This window comes from Dipodomys ordii, unplaced genomic scaffold, assembly GCF_000151885.1.
Source record: "Dipodomys ordii isolate 6190 unplaced genomic scaffold, Dord_2.0 Scaffold50, whole genome shotgun sequence".
Taxonomy (NCBI): domain Eukaryota; kingdom Metazoa; phylum Chordata; class Mammalia; order Rodentia; family Heteromyidae; genus Dipodomys; species Dipodomys ordii.
This window is the reverse complement of record NW_012267266.1, coordinates 1596946-1613906: the sequence shown is the minus strand read 5'-3', so window position 1 is coordinate 1613906 and position 16961 is coordinate 1596946. Positions and strand designations below refer to the sequence as shown.

The 16961-nt window shown below is 45.7% G+C and overlaps 1 protein-coding gene across 5 annotated transcripts; it reads left to right on the top strand.

Annotated features, from left to right (window-relative positions):
• The first annotated feature begins 520 nt into the window (after window positions 1–520).
• On the top strand, window positions 521–16524 carry Kiaa0141 (KIAA0141 ortholog). Of its 5 annotated transcripts, none has more exons than XM_013020479.1 (13): window positions 521–646; window positions 1338–1452; window positions 1547–1664; window positions 3261–3405; window positions 4306–4467; window positions 4725–4804; window positions 4894–4990; window positions 7801–7943; window positions 9812–9970; window positions 10062–10154; window positions 12894–13053; window positions 14000–14083; window positions 15381–16524. In XM_013020479.1, exons 1-13 carry the CDS (start codon window positions 616–618, stop codon window positions 15479–15481), a joined length of 1488 nt encoding a protein of 495 aa, XP_012875933.1. In that variant the 5' UTR covers window positions 521–615; the 3' UTR covers window positions 15482–16524. The 5 variants fall into 5 exon arrangements, with proteins under 5 accessions (XP_012875933.1, XP_012875932.1, XP_012875930.1 ...); XM_013020478.1 differs by having other exon boundaries at window positions 15325–16524; XM_013020476.1 differs by having other exon boundaries at window positions 14000–14227; window positions 15381–15466.
• Window positions 16525–16961: the final 437 nt, after the last annotated feature.

The window sequence follows — 16961 nt, the reverse complement described above, 5'->3', positions numbered from 1 at the left end:
AGCATGGCCTGGGGTGCCCCGCTCAGGCTGCAGCTTCTACCCCGAGGCCCTAAGGTTCCCCTCCACTCTCAGAGCCCGCAGGAGTGCCGAACCTTTTCGAGATATTTTTTGTTTTTGTTTTGTCGGTTGTGGGCCTGAACTCTGGGTCTGGGCGCTGTCCCCAAGAGCTCAAGGCTAGCACTCTTACCACTTGAGCCACAGCGCCACTTCCAGCTTTTTCTGCTTATGTGGTGCTGAGGAATCGAACCCAGGGTCTCAGGCATGCAAGGCAAGCGCTCTACCACTGAGCCACCTTCCCAGACCCCGAGCCCCAATTCTTTAGGGCTTGTCACCAGCAGCTTTCCGAGCCAGGGGAACTCACAGCCCTTCCCGGGCCAACATCCCCATGCCCTTGCCACGGCTCACCTCCGCGGGCCTAGGCACGGCTCCACCCCCCTATTTCCTCTCTCTAAGAGGCTATTTCCGGTTGGGCTGCTTGCTGATTGGCTGGCTGTGGCTGGCTGAGGCTGTCCTAGGACTCGGCCGCTGTGGGCACCACGGAGGGTTCTCTAGCCGCCGGCCTACGGTGTAGTTTCGCTTTTTCGGCCGCGAGCATTCTATGGTGCCTGCCGGGACATGTGGCGCCTCACGGGGCTTCTAGGCCGAGGTAAGGGGCGTCCGAACAGAGAGTGTCAGGAGGCCGCCAAGATTCTAAGTGGAGGGGTGACTTGGAGCAGCCGCCAAAGCGCGAGTGGGCGGGGCCGTGGCGGAGAGGCGGGGCTACATTCTTGAAGTCCGGGTGGATGGAATCTGAGTGGGTGGTGTCGGGGGAGAAGGCGGAGCTTAGATCCCCGGGGAGGAGTGGAACTCTGGGAAGGGGAGCCAATGAAAGAGGACTAGAGGAGAAGGAGAAAAAGCCAAAATGTGAATTTTGAAACAAGTACATCGAATGTGAGGAGAGAGTATATGTAGAACTCAGGTTGTCACTCCATGGCATCTTAATTGCATGAGGAGCTTCTGCTCCACCTTAAGCAGGCCTGCTTTATTGTTTCTGGATTGACAACCTGGAATCCCTCCTAAGCTAAAGAATTCCATGCGTGCCCTGGTTTAAGAACCATTGCAAGAACTGAGGACATGGTCAGTGGTAGAGCACTTGACTAGAATGTTAGAGGGCCTGGGCTTAAATCCCAGTACTGCAAAAACAAACAAAAAAATGAATCACTGTAGAGGAGATCCGCTGCAGAGACAGATGCCAGTGATTCCTGAATTTCTGGGGATAAGGCTCCCTCACAGGTCGGAGAAAAAAGTTATTGAGATCACCTTTTTCTCACTCTTGCCCTGTTCCTTTTTCTGAACAGTTTGCTCCCGTCTTCCGGGACCTGACTTTCGGGGGGTGACCCCCAAGCCCACCAGCCCAGATGGGTCTCAGGCAACCTCCTCCACCCTGCTGGTCCCTGTGCCCAGTCTTGACAGGTGAGACTTTGCCATTCCTTCACTGTGTTCTCCACTGGCCTCTCTTTGTCTCCATTTTGGACACAAATTGAGAACCTGTAATTGAACCATCTAGGTCTGGCCCCCAAGGCCCAAGCAGGAGCAGAGGCCCAAAGTCACATGGATGGAAGGATGCTTTGCAGTGGATGTCTGCTCGGGTCTCCCCAAACACCCTGTGGGATGCCATCTCATGGGTAAGGCTTCTCCAGCCCTTGCATTCACCTTCAGAGTAGATAACAAGATCCTGCATGCCTGGTTTAGAGATGAGGGCAAGGGCCCACTGTGTCCACACAACAAGAAACCTATGGCACTGGAGTCTATTCTTGGTAATGTTGCCACTCCCACTCCTACTGTGTATTTATTTCATTTCACGCAGTAGATACTCATTTAATATATTCAATATACTGCCTTAACATTTTGCAAAACACTAGGGACATGGAAAAGAAAGTAGGTATAAATATTGCTTTTATTAAAACTATAATAATAAATAGCTTATAAATAATATTTACCTAATAATTATAAAAATCTTACAAGGCAAATGTAATATGCATTTTGTATATGTGGAAACAGACTTTGAATATTAGCTAACATTCTTAAGGTCACACAGGATTCTGATTTAACCCTGGAATTCACATATTATCACTTTGTTGCTTCACTTAGGAAGACTTGTAACAGCACCTAATACAGAGTCTACTGCCTAATATTTGTCTGTCACCTCCCCTTCATGTTGCTTTTATGCTGTGTGCTTTGGGCAAGTGACTTAACTCCTCTGAGACCTCACTTCTTATCTATAAATTGGTGTCATCAGCCAAGCTGAGCTTGGAATGTCTCCATTACAGGGATATGGTTATCTTGGTTTCTGTATTACATACCCTGAAAGGGCAACATTTCCCATTTTGTCAAAGATCTGAGTCCTAGGACAGCCTGAATTCTATAGATCCTGATGCCATCCCTGGGCTCTGTCAATACTGCTCATATGGAAAGGCTGCGCACAGCTGTCCCTGTTCTTCCTGCTTTCTCTTCCTCAGGCATATCTCTCACGTTGCTCTACAGGAAGGCTTTTCGAACTCTTCCCTCTTATGCCCAGTATAATCTTCTGATTTGTGTCCTTATGCTTTAGCATAATTGCTACTTACTCTATGTATTTGAATACTTGAATTTTTTCTTTCTTAACTTGATTGTCTTATTTGCTGTGGTACACAGTGCTTGTTGTAACAAAAAAGTATTGAAGCATTCCTTCTGTGTACAGTGCAGGGAAAGACAGGAAAAAAACAAGCAATCACTGAGCTGGAAACTATCTCAGGTCTTCTGGAATCTGTCAAAAAAGAGACACCTTCAACCTGGCCCCCATCTATAAATATGTGATGGAGTGCCTTGGCTGAGGGGCAAGAAAGGATGGGATAGACTAAAGAGTAATCCTCTTCAGGAGAGGGATAGGGAATTTATACTTGTCCCTGCATATGTGGCTGATCTTTTGGTTCAGTTACTTGCTGATGCATTTGTTGTTGTTTTTTTAATATGCATTTATTTTGGTCCCTACTAAAGCTTATTAGCACTGCTGGGCACCAGAGATAGAATGGTAAGCAGCACATACATCCCTGGCTTTGTTGTGCTCAGAGATGAATAGGAGCTACCGGCCTTAGACAAATAAAGGATTATAATATACCAGAGAAGAAATTGGGGTGTGGAAGAGCCGTTCCTCAGGAGTCAGGAAAGGCTGAGTTGACTGGGGGTGGAGGGGTGCGGGCCCACAGGGAGGAACCAAATCTCTCATGTGCTGTCTTTCTCAGGGCACTCTGGCCTTGCTGGCCCTACATTTGGCAAGGCAGGTCCACTTCCAGGCATCCCTGCCAGCAGGACATCAGCAAGCAGAATGCTCTTGGCGTAGTCCTTTGCAGCGCTTCCTCCCTGCTCCCTGCTGGCACCGGTACTCTTGTAAGTTCTCAGTCCTGGGGACTGGAGGGCTGGGCTGGGAGTTTGTCTAGTCCAGGAAGCGTCTCTGCCACACCTCAGGAAAAGGGCCATCAGCAGCCCCTTGCCTTTCCTATCTAAAGTCAGAGGAAAGGGAGTGTTCTGGCCACCATGGTTGGGGCCACATCTGTCTCTGTCTGTCCTTCCATCACCTCCTAGGAAAGGGAGCCAGGCTAAGCTGACTCTGGGTGTGACTTTCTCTTTAGCCCTTAGCCAATTGTGAGTCTTGCTTGGGTATATATTCTGTTCCATAAAGCAGAAGTCATATGGCCTCATAGTGGAGGTTCCAGAGTCAGGGTTCAAGCCCCAAAACTGTTGCATACTAGTCTTATATCCCTGAACAAGTCACTTTTAACTTCCCTGTGTCTTAGTTTCTCCATCTGTAAAAATGCCATAATAATCAATCCCAGCACAGGGATTTCTTGGGAAGACTTAAATGAGTTTAATATGTGTGAAAGACTAAGACCAGTATCTAACATGTAGTAAATGTTTGATAGTTTTTAATTGAAGTATTAGTTCTTATGTGTATGATTATGATAGTCATTACCACTGTTACTATTAAATAAAAGCTATTGCTAGAGCCACAGCAATGAATGAGGTATATGCCTCCCTAACAGTGGAAGAATTTTAAGCAGAACAGTGATTTGTGCTTATGACAGGAGGTCAGCACAAATATGGTCCCTGGGAGACCCCAGTGGAAGGAAGCCAGCAAAGGAAGTAGAGGGGGAAGAGTGGGAAGGAGGCATCACAGGAGTTTCATAATTCTTACTCTTGATTCCACAGCCCAAGAGAGGCAAGTAAAGTCTCCCAGGCTGAACTAACTGCTTCCCTTCTGACCTGACCTCCTTTGCCTGTTCTTCCCAGCTCTGCGGAGCCATGTTCTCCCCAGCCCTGACAGCCCAGCTTCCAGACACAGTGGCCTCAGGGAACCCAGACTGAGCCAGGAAGAACTGGAATCTCAGCTCAGGAGTTCTCTTTCACCCAGCTCCTTGAAGGCAACTAATTCTCAGGAGCCTCCTGAGGAAGGTAAGGCTTCATTTCAAGGAGGCAGGGATGGAAGCTGAGGACAGGTTTGCGATAAAAGAGGGGTACCAAGGCAGATGGACTTTGTTGCTATATATTTCCAGATAACAGAATTGTTATTTCTGGGAGGTTCCTTGCTTTCTGGGGGTTGTTGAGAGTTGTTTTGCATCCTTTGGGAGTACTCCATGGAGAGGAAGACAGTAAGGGGGAAGAGGAAACACAGCTCCTTTTTTCAGGCTGGACTGGCCTTTCCCTTGCAGATCCCAGTGATTTGAACTTCCTTCAAGCCAGCAGTGGCTTTGAGGCCAAGGTACAGCCACAGGCACCTGGTGAAAACAAGGTATTACCCTGTAACCTTTCCTGGGGCAAGTGGTGATCCTGATCAGACATCCTTCATTTTATCCTGCCTATCCTGTTCATCTTCCCCAGGAACAAGAGAAATCAAAAGCCCTTCCCCTGGAAGAGGCCATGACTTCCATTCAGCAACTCTTCCAACTCAGCGTTTCCATCGCTTTCAACTTCTTGGGTAACTGGGGGTCTTGACTCAAGTCAGGAGGATGGGAAAATGGAAAGGGTGTATGGATAGAATATAGACAGAGTGGGAAAACATTTAAGCAAGACAGATTTCAAGTTTAGCTGGGAGTGATGTTGCACACTTGTAATATTAGCCACTGGGGAAGAAGAGGTAGGAGGACTGAAGTCTGAGGCTAGCCCTAGGAAAAAATTAGAAACCCTATCCAAAAATATAGCTGAAGCAAAAAAGGTCTGCTGGAGCAACTCAAGTTGTAGAGTGTCTGAAGTCCTAAGTTCAGAATCCCCAGTAGTGAAAAAAATTTTTTTTCCCAAGTAGGAAGACTGAATCTAGCATAATGGCTCAATGGCATCTGAGTGTTTAGCTCTTCTTCAGACTATCAAGTTGAGGTCTCATCAGCTGGGAAGCTAAAGAACTACCCCATCCCTCTAAGGTTGTGACCTAGAAGTTGTACTTCTGGGGAGTTACAGAAGCTGGAGGGAGACTGAGAAATGCATGACCATAGGCTTATTGGCAAGTCCTGATACTGTGTGAGTAGGAGAGAGTACATGTGAGGGCACAATTGGCATTCTCCATCACACTTAAGAATGAGTAGGCTTGGGAGGTTTGGAGCAGGCCCTCAGGTACGTGAGTGGGAATTTTACTTCTGCCTAGAAACTCCACATGCCACTATTGTTGGTCCTGGCTCTGCAGTGATTTGGCTCATGTTGCAGGTGCCAGATTCCCAACAGCATCTGCGAGGGTTGAGTGAGCAGGTTGGTAGTATTCATTCAGAAAACACTGAACAATCCCTATTTACTTGGCCTTAGAAAAGGTGCTGGGGATACAGCAATCCAGTAGTCATTGTCCTCACTCTCATGGTATTCACATAGGAGTTGAAGAAAACAAAAACAGAAAAGTGACAAATAATTTCAAATGGGAGTAACTACGATAGATAGATAGATAGATAGATAGATAGATAGATAGATAGATAGATAGATAGATAGATAGATAGGTAGATAGATAGGTAGATAGGTAGATAGGTAGATAGATAGATAGATACTACTTCATTCAGCAGGGAACAAGTTTGCATTTGGAAGTCTTTACTGAAAGAAAGACAACTGACAAAGACAAGCTACTTAATGTTCCATCTGGAGCCAGAGCTTTCTGAGCAGGGGAAATAGCAAATGCAAAGGTCCTAAGGTAGTATTAAGTTCCGCTTATTATGAGACCATTAAAAAAGGTGAGTGGCTAGACTTAGAGGTCACAGGAGAAGTAAAAGGTAGTGAAGTCAGAGAAGCAGGCTAGGGCCATATTCAGTGAGGCCTTCTGACCTGTAGTAGAATATGGATTTCCTAAGTGTGACAGAGAGCCACTGAAGCAGGAAAAGGTTTAGTAGTCACATGATATGATTTGCTTTTTCAATGTTATCTCTGACTGTTATATAGGCTGATGTGGACTGTAGGGAGCCAGAGGGGAAATAGGGGACAAGATAGGGTTTTACTGACAGCTAAGTAAAACATGATGATGGTTGGTCGAGGGTAGAAGAGGAGACCAAGAGAAGAGAGGGGTGGGTTTACTGGTATAGCCAGAATGGGAGCTGGGGATGAGCTAGAATGCTTTTCTTATCTCTGTCCCCCAAGAACAGAGGGCGCTATGAACCCTGGACAGTGAGCTTCAGGCAGCAGGGAGGCAACTGTAATTCATTGCTAGTTGAATGAAACCTGGCTGCTTCCTCATTAGCTTTCTGTGATGTTGATGGGCAGGCTCTTCTCAGATTTTTCTTGGCCATTCCTTCATTCATATATTCATTTATTCAGCAAGTGTTAAGTGCTGTGGCAGAACACAAAGGCAGCATAAGCTATGATCATATTTTGCATTTGTATAGAGCTTTCACCCTATGCAAAGTTACTTTTCTCACATTCTTTTTCTGCCTTGCCTCTGGGATTTTACTGTCTAATTGAGGACTTGTACTTTTGAAACAGCTTAGTTCATAGACAAAGGCATGGTATATTAAGAAAGTATCAGAAACATTGCAGAGTTTGAGTGTGGCCTGAAGAATCTAGAGCAGTAACTGGATTGAGGGGCTATAGTGCTAGAGGTAGAAAGAAGAGTCCCAGGAAGAGCTAATCTGAGAAAAGTTGAGAACTGACAGCTTGGTGCCTTTCCTTTTTCCTTTTTGTTTGGGCAGTGTCAAGAGCCTGGGCTTTGGAGTCAGTCACACTTGCATTCAAGTTTCTATTTGGTGCTGCCTTTGGTTTCCTCAAGACAAGATAAACAGCATCACTATGTCAGAGTTTGTTAGGTATAGGCAGCCTAAACCTACTTAGCTAAAAGCCTAAAAGGATATGTTGTTATCTCTTGACCTGTCAAGTCTCAAAAGGACTGGAATCAGGGAAGCTCTAGAGACCTGGGAGCAGCAACTAGCAGACACTGTCTCCAGACTGCTGCTGTCGGAATAAATTTACAAGAGCCATTTTCTCTTCTTGTCCCAACCTGATCACTGTTCAGACTCCTGAAAAGTCTGATTGGTTGGGAGAAACACAGGACATTGAATGGCAGCACAAGGAGGGGTTTTCCCAAAGGTCAGAAGGAGAGCTACTGCCCAGAGGACTGGTTTATACCAGTCAGAGTCCCCTGACCTGTCAGTCCACAGCTACCAGGAAGCTGTGGAGGATGAAATACATGCCAGTGTCCAGCACAAAGAAGATAGGAGAAACCTGGGGTGAAATAGGGGGCCTGTGAGTGCCTGTCTGAGGGTATGGAAGTTCACATCACATAGAGAGCTGGGAGTTTTGTACCCTATGCTTTTTTTTTTTTTACAGGAACAGAGAACATGAAGAAGGGGGATTACATGGCAGCCTTTACTTACTTCCAAAAAGCTGCAGACCGTGGATATAGCAAAGCACAATACAACATGGGCTTGTGTCATGAGCATGGCAGAGGCACGTCTAGGGACCTCAGCAAGGTATTGATCCTTCTTCCCTAGGACCTTACTCTGGAGTGAGCTGCCCAGTGACCTTCAGAAATGAGCACTGGTCAGGGACAGGGGAAAGTCTCTACACTCTCTAACTTGGTTGCAACCCAGCTGAGAGGGAAACATAAGAAAGAAGCACCTGCTGGGCCTGGTGGTCCACACCTGTAATTCCAGCTCTCAGAAGGCTTGTGAGTTCAAGGCTAGCTTAGGTTATGAAATGACACACACACACACACACACATTCCAGCTCTCAGAAGGCTTGTGAGTTCAAGGCTAGCTTAGGTTATGAAATGACACACACACACACACACACACAAGGTTATGAAATGACACACACACACACAAGGTTATGAAATGACACACACACACACACACACACACACACTGGTGGTCCACACCTGTAATTCCAGCTCTCAGAAGGCTTGTTCAAGGCTAGCTTAGGTTATGAAATGACACACACACACACACACACAGAGCTATATGTCGGTGGCTCAAACCTGTAATCCTAACTACTCAGGAGGCTGAGATCTAAAGACCTGGGTTCATAGCCAGCCTGGGGAGGCAACTCTTAACTCCAGTTAGCCTGCAAGAAACAGAAGTGGAGGCATAGCTTAAGTGTTGGAATGCCAACCTCAAACAAAGAAAACAATGAGAAGACCCTAAGTTCAATTCCCAATGCTGGCATGTGTGCCTGTGTTCACACACGCATACCCAGGGAGGGCAGGATCTTGCCTTTCTTCTTTACAGCAGTAACTTCACAGCCAAGAACAGCACTTTCAATTAACTGTAAAAGGATAAGATAAGTGCACAAAGATGCCTTACACAGGGATATGTTTCTTCAAGTTGTAGACAAAGGCAAAAAAAAGAAAAGCAAGTTAAAGACCTTTCAGTAGAGAACTGGTTTATTACATCCACATGACCTTAGAAATTATGTACTATTTATTGGCAGGGAAGATATTCATGGTATATTAAGCTAAAAAGAAAATGGTTACAACATAAGAGTGCTATAATCCAAATCTCTTGTATGTGTGTATATATGTGTATATACCTGTATGTACAGGCATATAAACATGTTTGTAAATGTTTATATTTGTGTATATAATGTATATACAATACATAAAGTTTGTGTGTAAATGTGTATATAGTGTTTATAATATATATGTGTCAATATGTATATAGTGTGCCAATGAATGTATATACAATGTATATATGTAACATGGATATGGATGGGAAACTTTGCAAAGTGTACACTAAAATTTTAATAGGGAGTGATCTTCAGGAGGCAGAATTTGTTGGAATTTTTATGTTTGTATCATTTCTCTCTCCTCCACCTTTTTTTTTTTTTTTTTTTGTGCAGGTCCTAGGGTTTGAACTGAGGGCCTGGGCACTGTCCTTGAATTTCTTTTGCTCAATGCTAGCACTTACTACTTGAGCCACATCTCTACTTCCAGCTATTTTGGTTGTTTATTGAAGACAGACTTTCTGGCCTAAGCTGGCTTCAAACTACAATCCTCAGATTGCAGCCTCCTGTATAGCTATAATTACAGACATAAGCCACTGGTGCCTGGTTCGTTTCTTTTTTGTAGCTTTTTTTGGGTAGGGGTTGCTTTTTGAGATAAGATCTTGTTGTGTAGTGCAAGCTGGCCTCAGACTTATGGTCCTCCTGCCTCACGCTCCTGAGTCCAAAGGTTTCTTGTACATTCCAACATCCAGTCTTAAACAGTTAACTTTGTAAATTTTGGCTTATCAGATTAATCTATAATGACTACATATTATTTAATTAAAATTGTTTGTTTTTAAAAAAAATTGCTTTAAAAAGGCCCTTACCAGAAGACTGGGTATTTCTCCCTTTGCCTCAGGCGATTCTGTATTACCAACTGGCTGCTAAACAGGGTCATAGACTGGCTCAGTACCGCTATGCCAGGTGCTTGCTGCAAGACCCCACCTCCTCGTGGCACCCTGAGCAGCAGAGGGCAATGTCCATGCTGGTGCAGGCTGCAGACTCAGGCTTGAGAGAGGTATGTGCTATTGCTGGTGTCAGCCCTAGGTGTCTGGGGCACATGGAGCTTGAAAGTGACCAAGATGCATTTTTCTCCTCCTTGATTACAGGCCCAAGCTTTCCTCGGAGTGCTTTTCACCAAGGAGCCATACCTGGACGAGCAGAATGCTGTGAAATATCTTTGGCTTGCAGCCAATAATGGGGTATGAGCACTCTGATATCAGGCACATTGGGATGGAGTCTGACAGAACAGACTTGGGAACCTATTCTGAGTTCTGTGTTTAATAGGACAGCATGAGGTAGAAGGAAGCCTTAAGTCCTCCTACTTTCTGCGTGATCTTGGGCAGGTTCCATGGTATGATGATGTTTAAAATCAGCTGTGTTGGGAGTATTTGTTTCGGAATTGCTAAGGGCTACAAAGTAGGGCTCCTGCCCATTCAGCCACCTTAAACATTTCCTATTGCAATGCTGGGTTGGCTACTTTTTCATTCAAGTTTCTGTCTAATCTTTCAAATGCACAGCGTAATTCTACTTTACCCATCTATCACTTCACAGTTGTTGGGAGGTTCAGAATGTAACTGAGATAACTTTCGTGAACCTACTTTGTAAGCTATACTCATGATTGGTGCATCGTTGCTAGTGGTGGCTGGAAGTCAGGTTCATAAGGTGGACACACTGAACAGTTTGTGGAGAGACAGATGTTTATTTGTCTGTGAACAGGGGTGTTGGCGTTCAAGTTTGTTCCACTGAAAATTAGTTTCACGGCATGTATGTGAGTAGTATGAGGGGAAGAAATAGTTAGTGCAGGTTAGTGCCAAAATGGTTTGTGCTTATGTCATCATGTAGCACCAAGAACATGCTCCATGGTTTGCTGGACTCTCATGTATGTTATACCACTATGTAGCTTCGGTTGCACTTGGAAGTAATTGTGGCCTGGATTAGAGCAAGCAGCATATATTCATTGATTGCCCTGTATCAGGATACTTTTCCTTATCCATTCTGTGTTGCCTGAAGTATCCATACCCACTGTCAAAAGGGGTCAGATACCAGGTGTCAGTAGCTCACACCTGTAATCCTGGCTACTACTCGAGAGGCTTATATCTGAGATCTCTATTCAAAACTAGCCTGAGCAGGAAAGTCTATGAGACTTTTATCTCCAGTTAACCACTAAAAAGTCTGAAGTAGAGCTGTGGCTAAGTGGTAAAGCACCAGCCTTGAGCACAAAAGCTAAGGGACAGAGTCTAGGCCCTGAGTTCAAGCTCCAATACCGGCACAAAAAAGGGAGCAGAGGATATTGCCATCTGTAGCCTGCTTTTCCTTGAAAGACCCCCAAAGCCTTCCTCAGTAGGGGCAGCCTATTGGGGCGAGGCGAGCATGCTGAGAGGAGAAGTGCATTCAGAGATGTCTGTCACCTGTTGTGGAGTATTGTGTTGAAACCCAGACCTCACACTTTCATCCTACACAGAGCTGTGTCTTCCTAGGTGAGTTCTGAACAGTGTTACAGGAGCGTGTTGCTACCCTTACATATGTCCACTGTGGAGTCCTGTAGCCTTTTAAGTCTACTGTATTTCTTGCAGAGACATTGGCCTGCCTATCACAGAAATGAGGACAGAATGTGTAGCAGAAATTTGATTCCAAGGAGAAATGGGACCGTGGTTTGCAATCCACAGAATGTTGTTGGGGTTTTTTTGTTGTTGTTTTTTTGTAGTTTATGAGGCTTGAACTCAGAGCTTGGATGCTGTCCCTGAGCTTTTTTTTTTTTTTTTTTGCTCAAGGCTAATTCTCTACCACTTTGAGCCCCAGTTCCACTTCTATTTTTGGGGTAGTTAATTGGAGATAAAAGTTTCATGAACTTTCCTGCCCAGGCTGGCTTCAAACCGTTATCCTCAGATCTCAGCCTCCTGAGTAGTTAGGATTACAGGAATGAACCACCAGTGCCTGGCCTGTTTTTTGCTTTTTTTTTTTTTTTAAGGTGAGAGATAGGATATGATGAAAATGTTCCAGTAAAAAGGGAGAGCCCAGCCAGCGCCAGTGGCTCACACCTGTAATCCTAGCTACTCAGGAGGCTGAGATCTAGGATCACGGTTCAAAGCCAGCCCAGGCAGGCAAGTCCATGAGACTCTTATCTCTAATAAACCACTAGAAAACCGGAAATGGCACTGTGGCTCAAACGGTAGAGTGCTCGCCTTAAGCTGAAGAGCTGAGGGATTGAGCTGAGGGATAGCGCCCAGGCCCAGAGTTCAAGCCCCACTAACAAAAAAAAAAAAAAAAGGAAGAGCCCAGTGGTGCCGGCAGCCACAGGGGATTATACTAACAATATCAGTCATCTAAGCACTTTTCACATGGTAACACAGTACAGGCAGTACTGTTATTGTCACCATTTTATTGAGAAATTGAGACACTGAGAGGTTACCTGGCTAGTAAGGGGTAACATGAAGGTTGGAGCCCAGTCAGGCTGGCTGTGCAGACATGACGTCTCATGCCTCCCCCTGCAGGCACTCAGAAGGAGAAGAAGCTGTGTTCTCAGTGAGAGAAGAAAGGACCCAGAGCATAGCCCTTATTCTGTCCATTCTGCTTCGTAGTCCCCTCATGCAGACTCAGAAAGGTGTACAGAACCTTTGGGTGGCTGCCAGTCACCCTGTCCCCTACTGTTTCAAGAGAAGGCAGGAGCTCAACTTCCAGGTTTCACATACTGGGCTGAGTCTTCCTGCAGCTTTCTTTCAGCCAGCCTCAATGAATGAGAGAAGCTGCCACCCCACTCTAGTTGGCATCTCCTTGGGGTTGGGCAAGTACCAGGCTTCTGATATTTCATAATGAGGCAGACCCAGGCTGGTCTTGATCCTGCATGAATGAAGCCCCAGCATGCCTAACTCCATCTTCCTCCTGACTAAGCATTTCAGGTTCTTAGTCCTGTGTGTCCGTATGTGTATTTTCTCCTTCAGGATTCACAGAGCAGGTACCACTTGGGAATTTGCTATGAGAAGGGCCTTGGTTTGCAGAGGAACCTGGGAGAGGCTGTGAGGTGTTACCAGCAGTCAGCGGCTCTCGGAAATGAACCCGCCCAGGAGAGGCTTCGGACTCTCTTTTCCATGGAGGCAGCAGGTACAAATGCACAACAAACCCTTGGCAGGCTTCCTGAAATCACCATTCTGTGACACCATTCTGTGAGGGGGAAGTGTAGCAGTTTCTAGTCTCCTTGTCGTTTCTAGCTGTCCTAGTAGCAGTTTTTCAAGTGAGAGAAACCCGAGTTTTAACTCCTTTATCTTTACTCAATCCAAGCGCCAGTTTCTTCACCTCTAAAAATAAGGATAACAGTTCCCTCTAACTCCTTGCCTTGGTGTAAGGAGGGAGAGAAGGGTATACATATCTAATCTCAGCACTTGGGAAGTAAGGCAGAAGGATCATGACTTCAAGGACAGCCTCGGCTACATAGCAAAAACCTATCTCAAGTAGTAAGTAAAAAAATAAAAGTTTAGGCCCAGCATGGTAGCACATTGCAACTCCCAACTATTCAGAAAACAGTAGCAGTGGCGAAAATCTATCTGAAAAACATAACAAAAATAGGGCTGGAGGGCTGGGAAGGTGGCTCAGTGGTAGAGCGCTTGCCTTGCATGCATGAGGCCCTGGGTTTGATTCCTCAGCACCACATAAGCAAAAAGAAAAAAGCCAGAAGTGGCGCTGTGGCTCAAGTGGTAGAGCGCTAGCCTTGAGCTGAAGAGCTGAGGGACAGCGCCCAGGCCCAGAGTTCAGGCTCCACGACTGGACCCAAAAAAAAAACAAAACGGGGCTGGAGGGATAGCTCAAGAGATACTCAACAAATGGCTAGCCTGATGCTCTATGACTCTTTAGGAGAGTCAGTGCTCTGAGGCTGTCTGAGTGTCCACCATTTTTAGGGCTCTGAGAACTCTGCTCACTCCTGAGTCTCTGGGCCAGACTGGATTGACAAGGCCAGGGGAAACCACGTATTTTAACAAATCCCTACTATGAAGTTGGAGTCTGAAAATGCCCTACAAGTAAGCATGCGTGTTGCTCTCATACCTTTTTGTAGCCCCAAGGCCCCGCCACCTGACAGTGACAGGACCAAAGTCTTTCTCCAGTCCATCCCTGTGCAGCCTGAACACCCTGCTGGCAGGTACATCAGGCCTCCCTCACGCATCAAGCACAGGAAACCTGGGTCTCCTATGCAGAAGAGGACATCTTGGCACCAGTCCTGGAGCTCCTGACAGGGCATTCCCTTCCTTGGAAAACAGTCTAGTAAGACTGGGTTTTGGCTAAGGTGAGATAAAGCACAGGTACTGGTACTTCTCAGAGGCAGGAGGCAGGAGGTTGGATGACATAAGTAGGGGTTATTATGTCTTCCCAGGGTAGAAACTCCACCAAGAGCTCAGGTGCCCACCCAGCTCAAGTGCATAATCAATGACTTTGACCTTCCTCCCCCAACTTGGTAGGCTGATAGCTGATCCTTAGATGCTTTATCAGCCATTTCTGGTCTATGTACCAAAAAAATTCATGTATTGACTTCAGAATTCTGGCAAGTCCAAAGACCCTATTCTTCATCTTACCTTATCTTTGAACAAATTACTTTACCTTCTATGTCTCCATGCCTCAGTTTCCCTACATTTAGATTGCATTGTCATTTGCCAATACCCCATCAGTATACCTCTGATAAATCACAAAATTTATCAGTAGAATGCAGTTTAGCAATTTTAATAGTCTATTAAATATGACTAGCATTCTGACCTATAGTTTTTGCAGATGTTTGCAAAATTAGCTTAAAAAAAATAGGGCCAGGTGTTAGTGGCTCATGTCTATAATTCTAGCCACTTTGGAGGCTGATATCTCAGAATCTTAATTTAAAGCCAGCCCTAGCAGACAAACCTGAACATTAATTATCTCCAATTAACCAGCAAAAAGCCAGAAATAGAGGTGTCACTCAAGTGCTAGAGTGTCAGCCATGAGCAAAAATGTTAAGTGAGAACATGAGACCCTGAGTTCAAGCCCCAGAACAGGTACCAAAAAAGAGGGAGGGAGGGAAGGAGAGAGAGAGGGAGGAAGGAAGGAAGGAAGGAAGGTAGGAAGAAAGGAAGGAAGGAAGGAAGGAAAGAAAGGAAGGAAGGAAAGAAAGGAAGGAAGGAAAGAAAGAAAGAAAGAAAGGAAGGAAGAAAGGAAGGGGGAGTCATTTTAAAGAAAAAATCTAGTAAATTGAAGACTAGATTGGGAGAAGTGGCAAAAATCATGAGGTGATTCCAGAGTAGCTGAAACTTGAGAAACACTGAGTTGGGTCACCCTGAGAGCAGCTCCCACATTCACCCTAAAAGACTGTTCATCCCCAGTAGATTGATGGCTGTTTTCATTTCACCTTTGATCTGGAAGGAGTTTCTTGCCTGAATGCTTGGATGTGTCTGCATGACTTTTTCAGACCTCCTCAGCCGGTGAATTCTTGGAGTTCCAAAGAAGAGGCCAGTTATCCACTCACCTTCCCTTACACCTGGAGCACCTCCTCAACACCATAAAGAAAAGAAGTATGTGAAAATGCAGTTCTGGTTCTGCTAAATACCTGGCAGTAAAGCCATGATCTGACTGATTTATTGCTTCCTTAACTGTAGATCAAGGACAGTGGTATGTGCCCTCACATCTATAGGACTGAGGTAGGGTGGCTCACTGTGATAGACCTCATTGTTTACTTTGGCCCCTGAAGTAGGTGATGCCCCTGGTCATACCTGTATGAGTCACCAAACCAGGATAAGGACGTGGGCTTCCTGACTCCCTTGCCCAGGCTTCTGATCTGCCAGTTCACAGTCATTGTCTGTGAAACCATTGTTATTGTCCTGCTGATATGAGGGAATAAATGGAGACCAGGCTCCTGGAGTCTTGGAGCCAGAGAGTGTAGATTGTGAGTCTTCATTTGGGAAAGGTGAGCCAGAAATGTATGAGTGTTTAATAAAGCAGAGTGGATTATCTCATCACTCTTGCCCTTGAGTGTGTTGGGGAGAGATAGGGAGATGAGCAGGGAGAACTGAAAGCCAAGGCTCCATCCTCATCTCTAAACTCTCCATTAACCAATTTAAAGGGTCTTAAAAGCTTCTCTAAGAGAGAGACTTAGGAAAAAAAAATGATTTCTGAGGCAACACTAATGACTCCCAATAACTGAATTTGTGAATAGCTGTTCTCTGGCTTCTGGATGTTAGCCCAAGTTCAATAGCATAGATGTGGTTGAAGATGGGGGTGGGAGGGACTGAGGAGCAGCCGCACATACCCCCTGTCTAGTTGACTAAGTAGGAAGGACTAGCCAGAGTGGTGGGTGAGAGGTGGGAAAATTTGGGGGAAATGTCTTCATTTCACTCTCTGCTGCCCACTTCCGCCTTTCACCACTCTCTCAAGTAGTCCCCCGCACCAGTGGGGCTGTAGATTCTCCCTATGACTACCCTGTACACTGACCTCACCCCTATTGAATCTCCCACAGACAGTGCTCCTTGGCTTTGTATTCCAATGTCCCAGCACTTAGCATACTGCTTTGTACAGGGCAGAAGCTCAGTATGCAGTTGTAAGCTATGCAGTGCACTAATCTCTCCGGAAAAAAAAAAGAAAAGAAAAAAGCTTCTGTGGTCAAATAAATTTGGTAAACACTGCTCTGGCATCCCCTTTTTATAGATTCATAGTACATCAGCTATGCCAGATTCCAAGAAGTCCTGCAGTAACATGGTTAACCCTGTGAGTTCCCTGCTGAGGTGAGCGTGGAGCCTGCCCCCTGCAGGTGGTCTGTGAGCCTTCCTAGGCTTCTTACTGCTTCTGGATCATTGTGGGTTCCCTTTCCATGCCCAGGGTCCAGCATGGTTCAGACAGCAGAGCTGGGTGTTCTGTGGTGATGAACTGCTCTCCCTCCTGTCCAGCCACTGCTGAGTGAAACGTGGACTCAGTTTGGGGTGCCTGAGGTAAAGTTGGATGTTTCTAAGTTTTCCAGCCTAAAAAAAGAAGAGCTTCTGCTTATGGAGAGGGAAGAGAAGTCATGA

Bases quoted from the DNA above. Each gene is read 5' to 3' on its own strand.
- Kiaa0141 (XM_013020476.1), top strand. From the start codon at position 616: ATGTGGCGCCTCACGGGGCTTCTAGGCCGAG. The intron at 3,406-4,305 runs GTAAGTTCTCAG...TGTTCTTCCCAG, and splicing joins CTGCTGGCACCGGTACTCTT to CTCTGCGGAGCCATGTTCTC. The intron at 4,805-4,893 runs GTATTACCCTGT...CATCTTCCCCAG, and splicing joins AGGCACCTGGTGAAAACAAG to GAACAAGAGAAATCAAAAGC.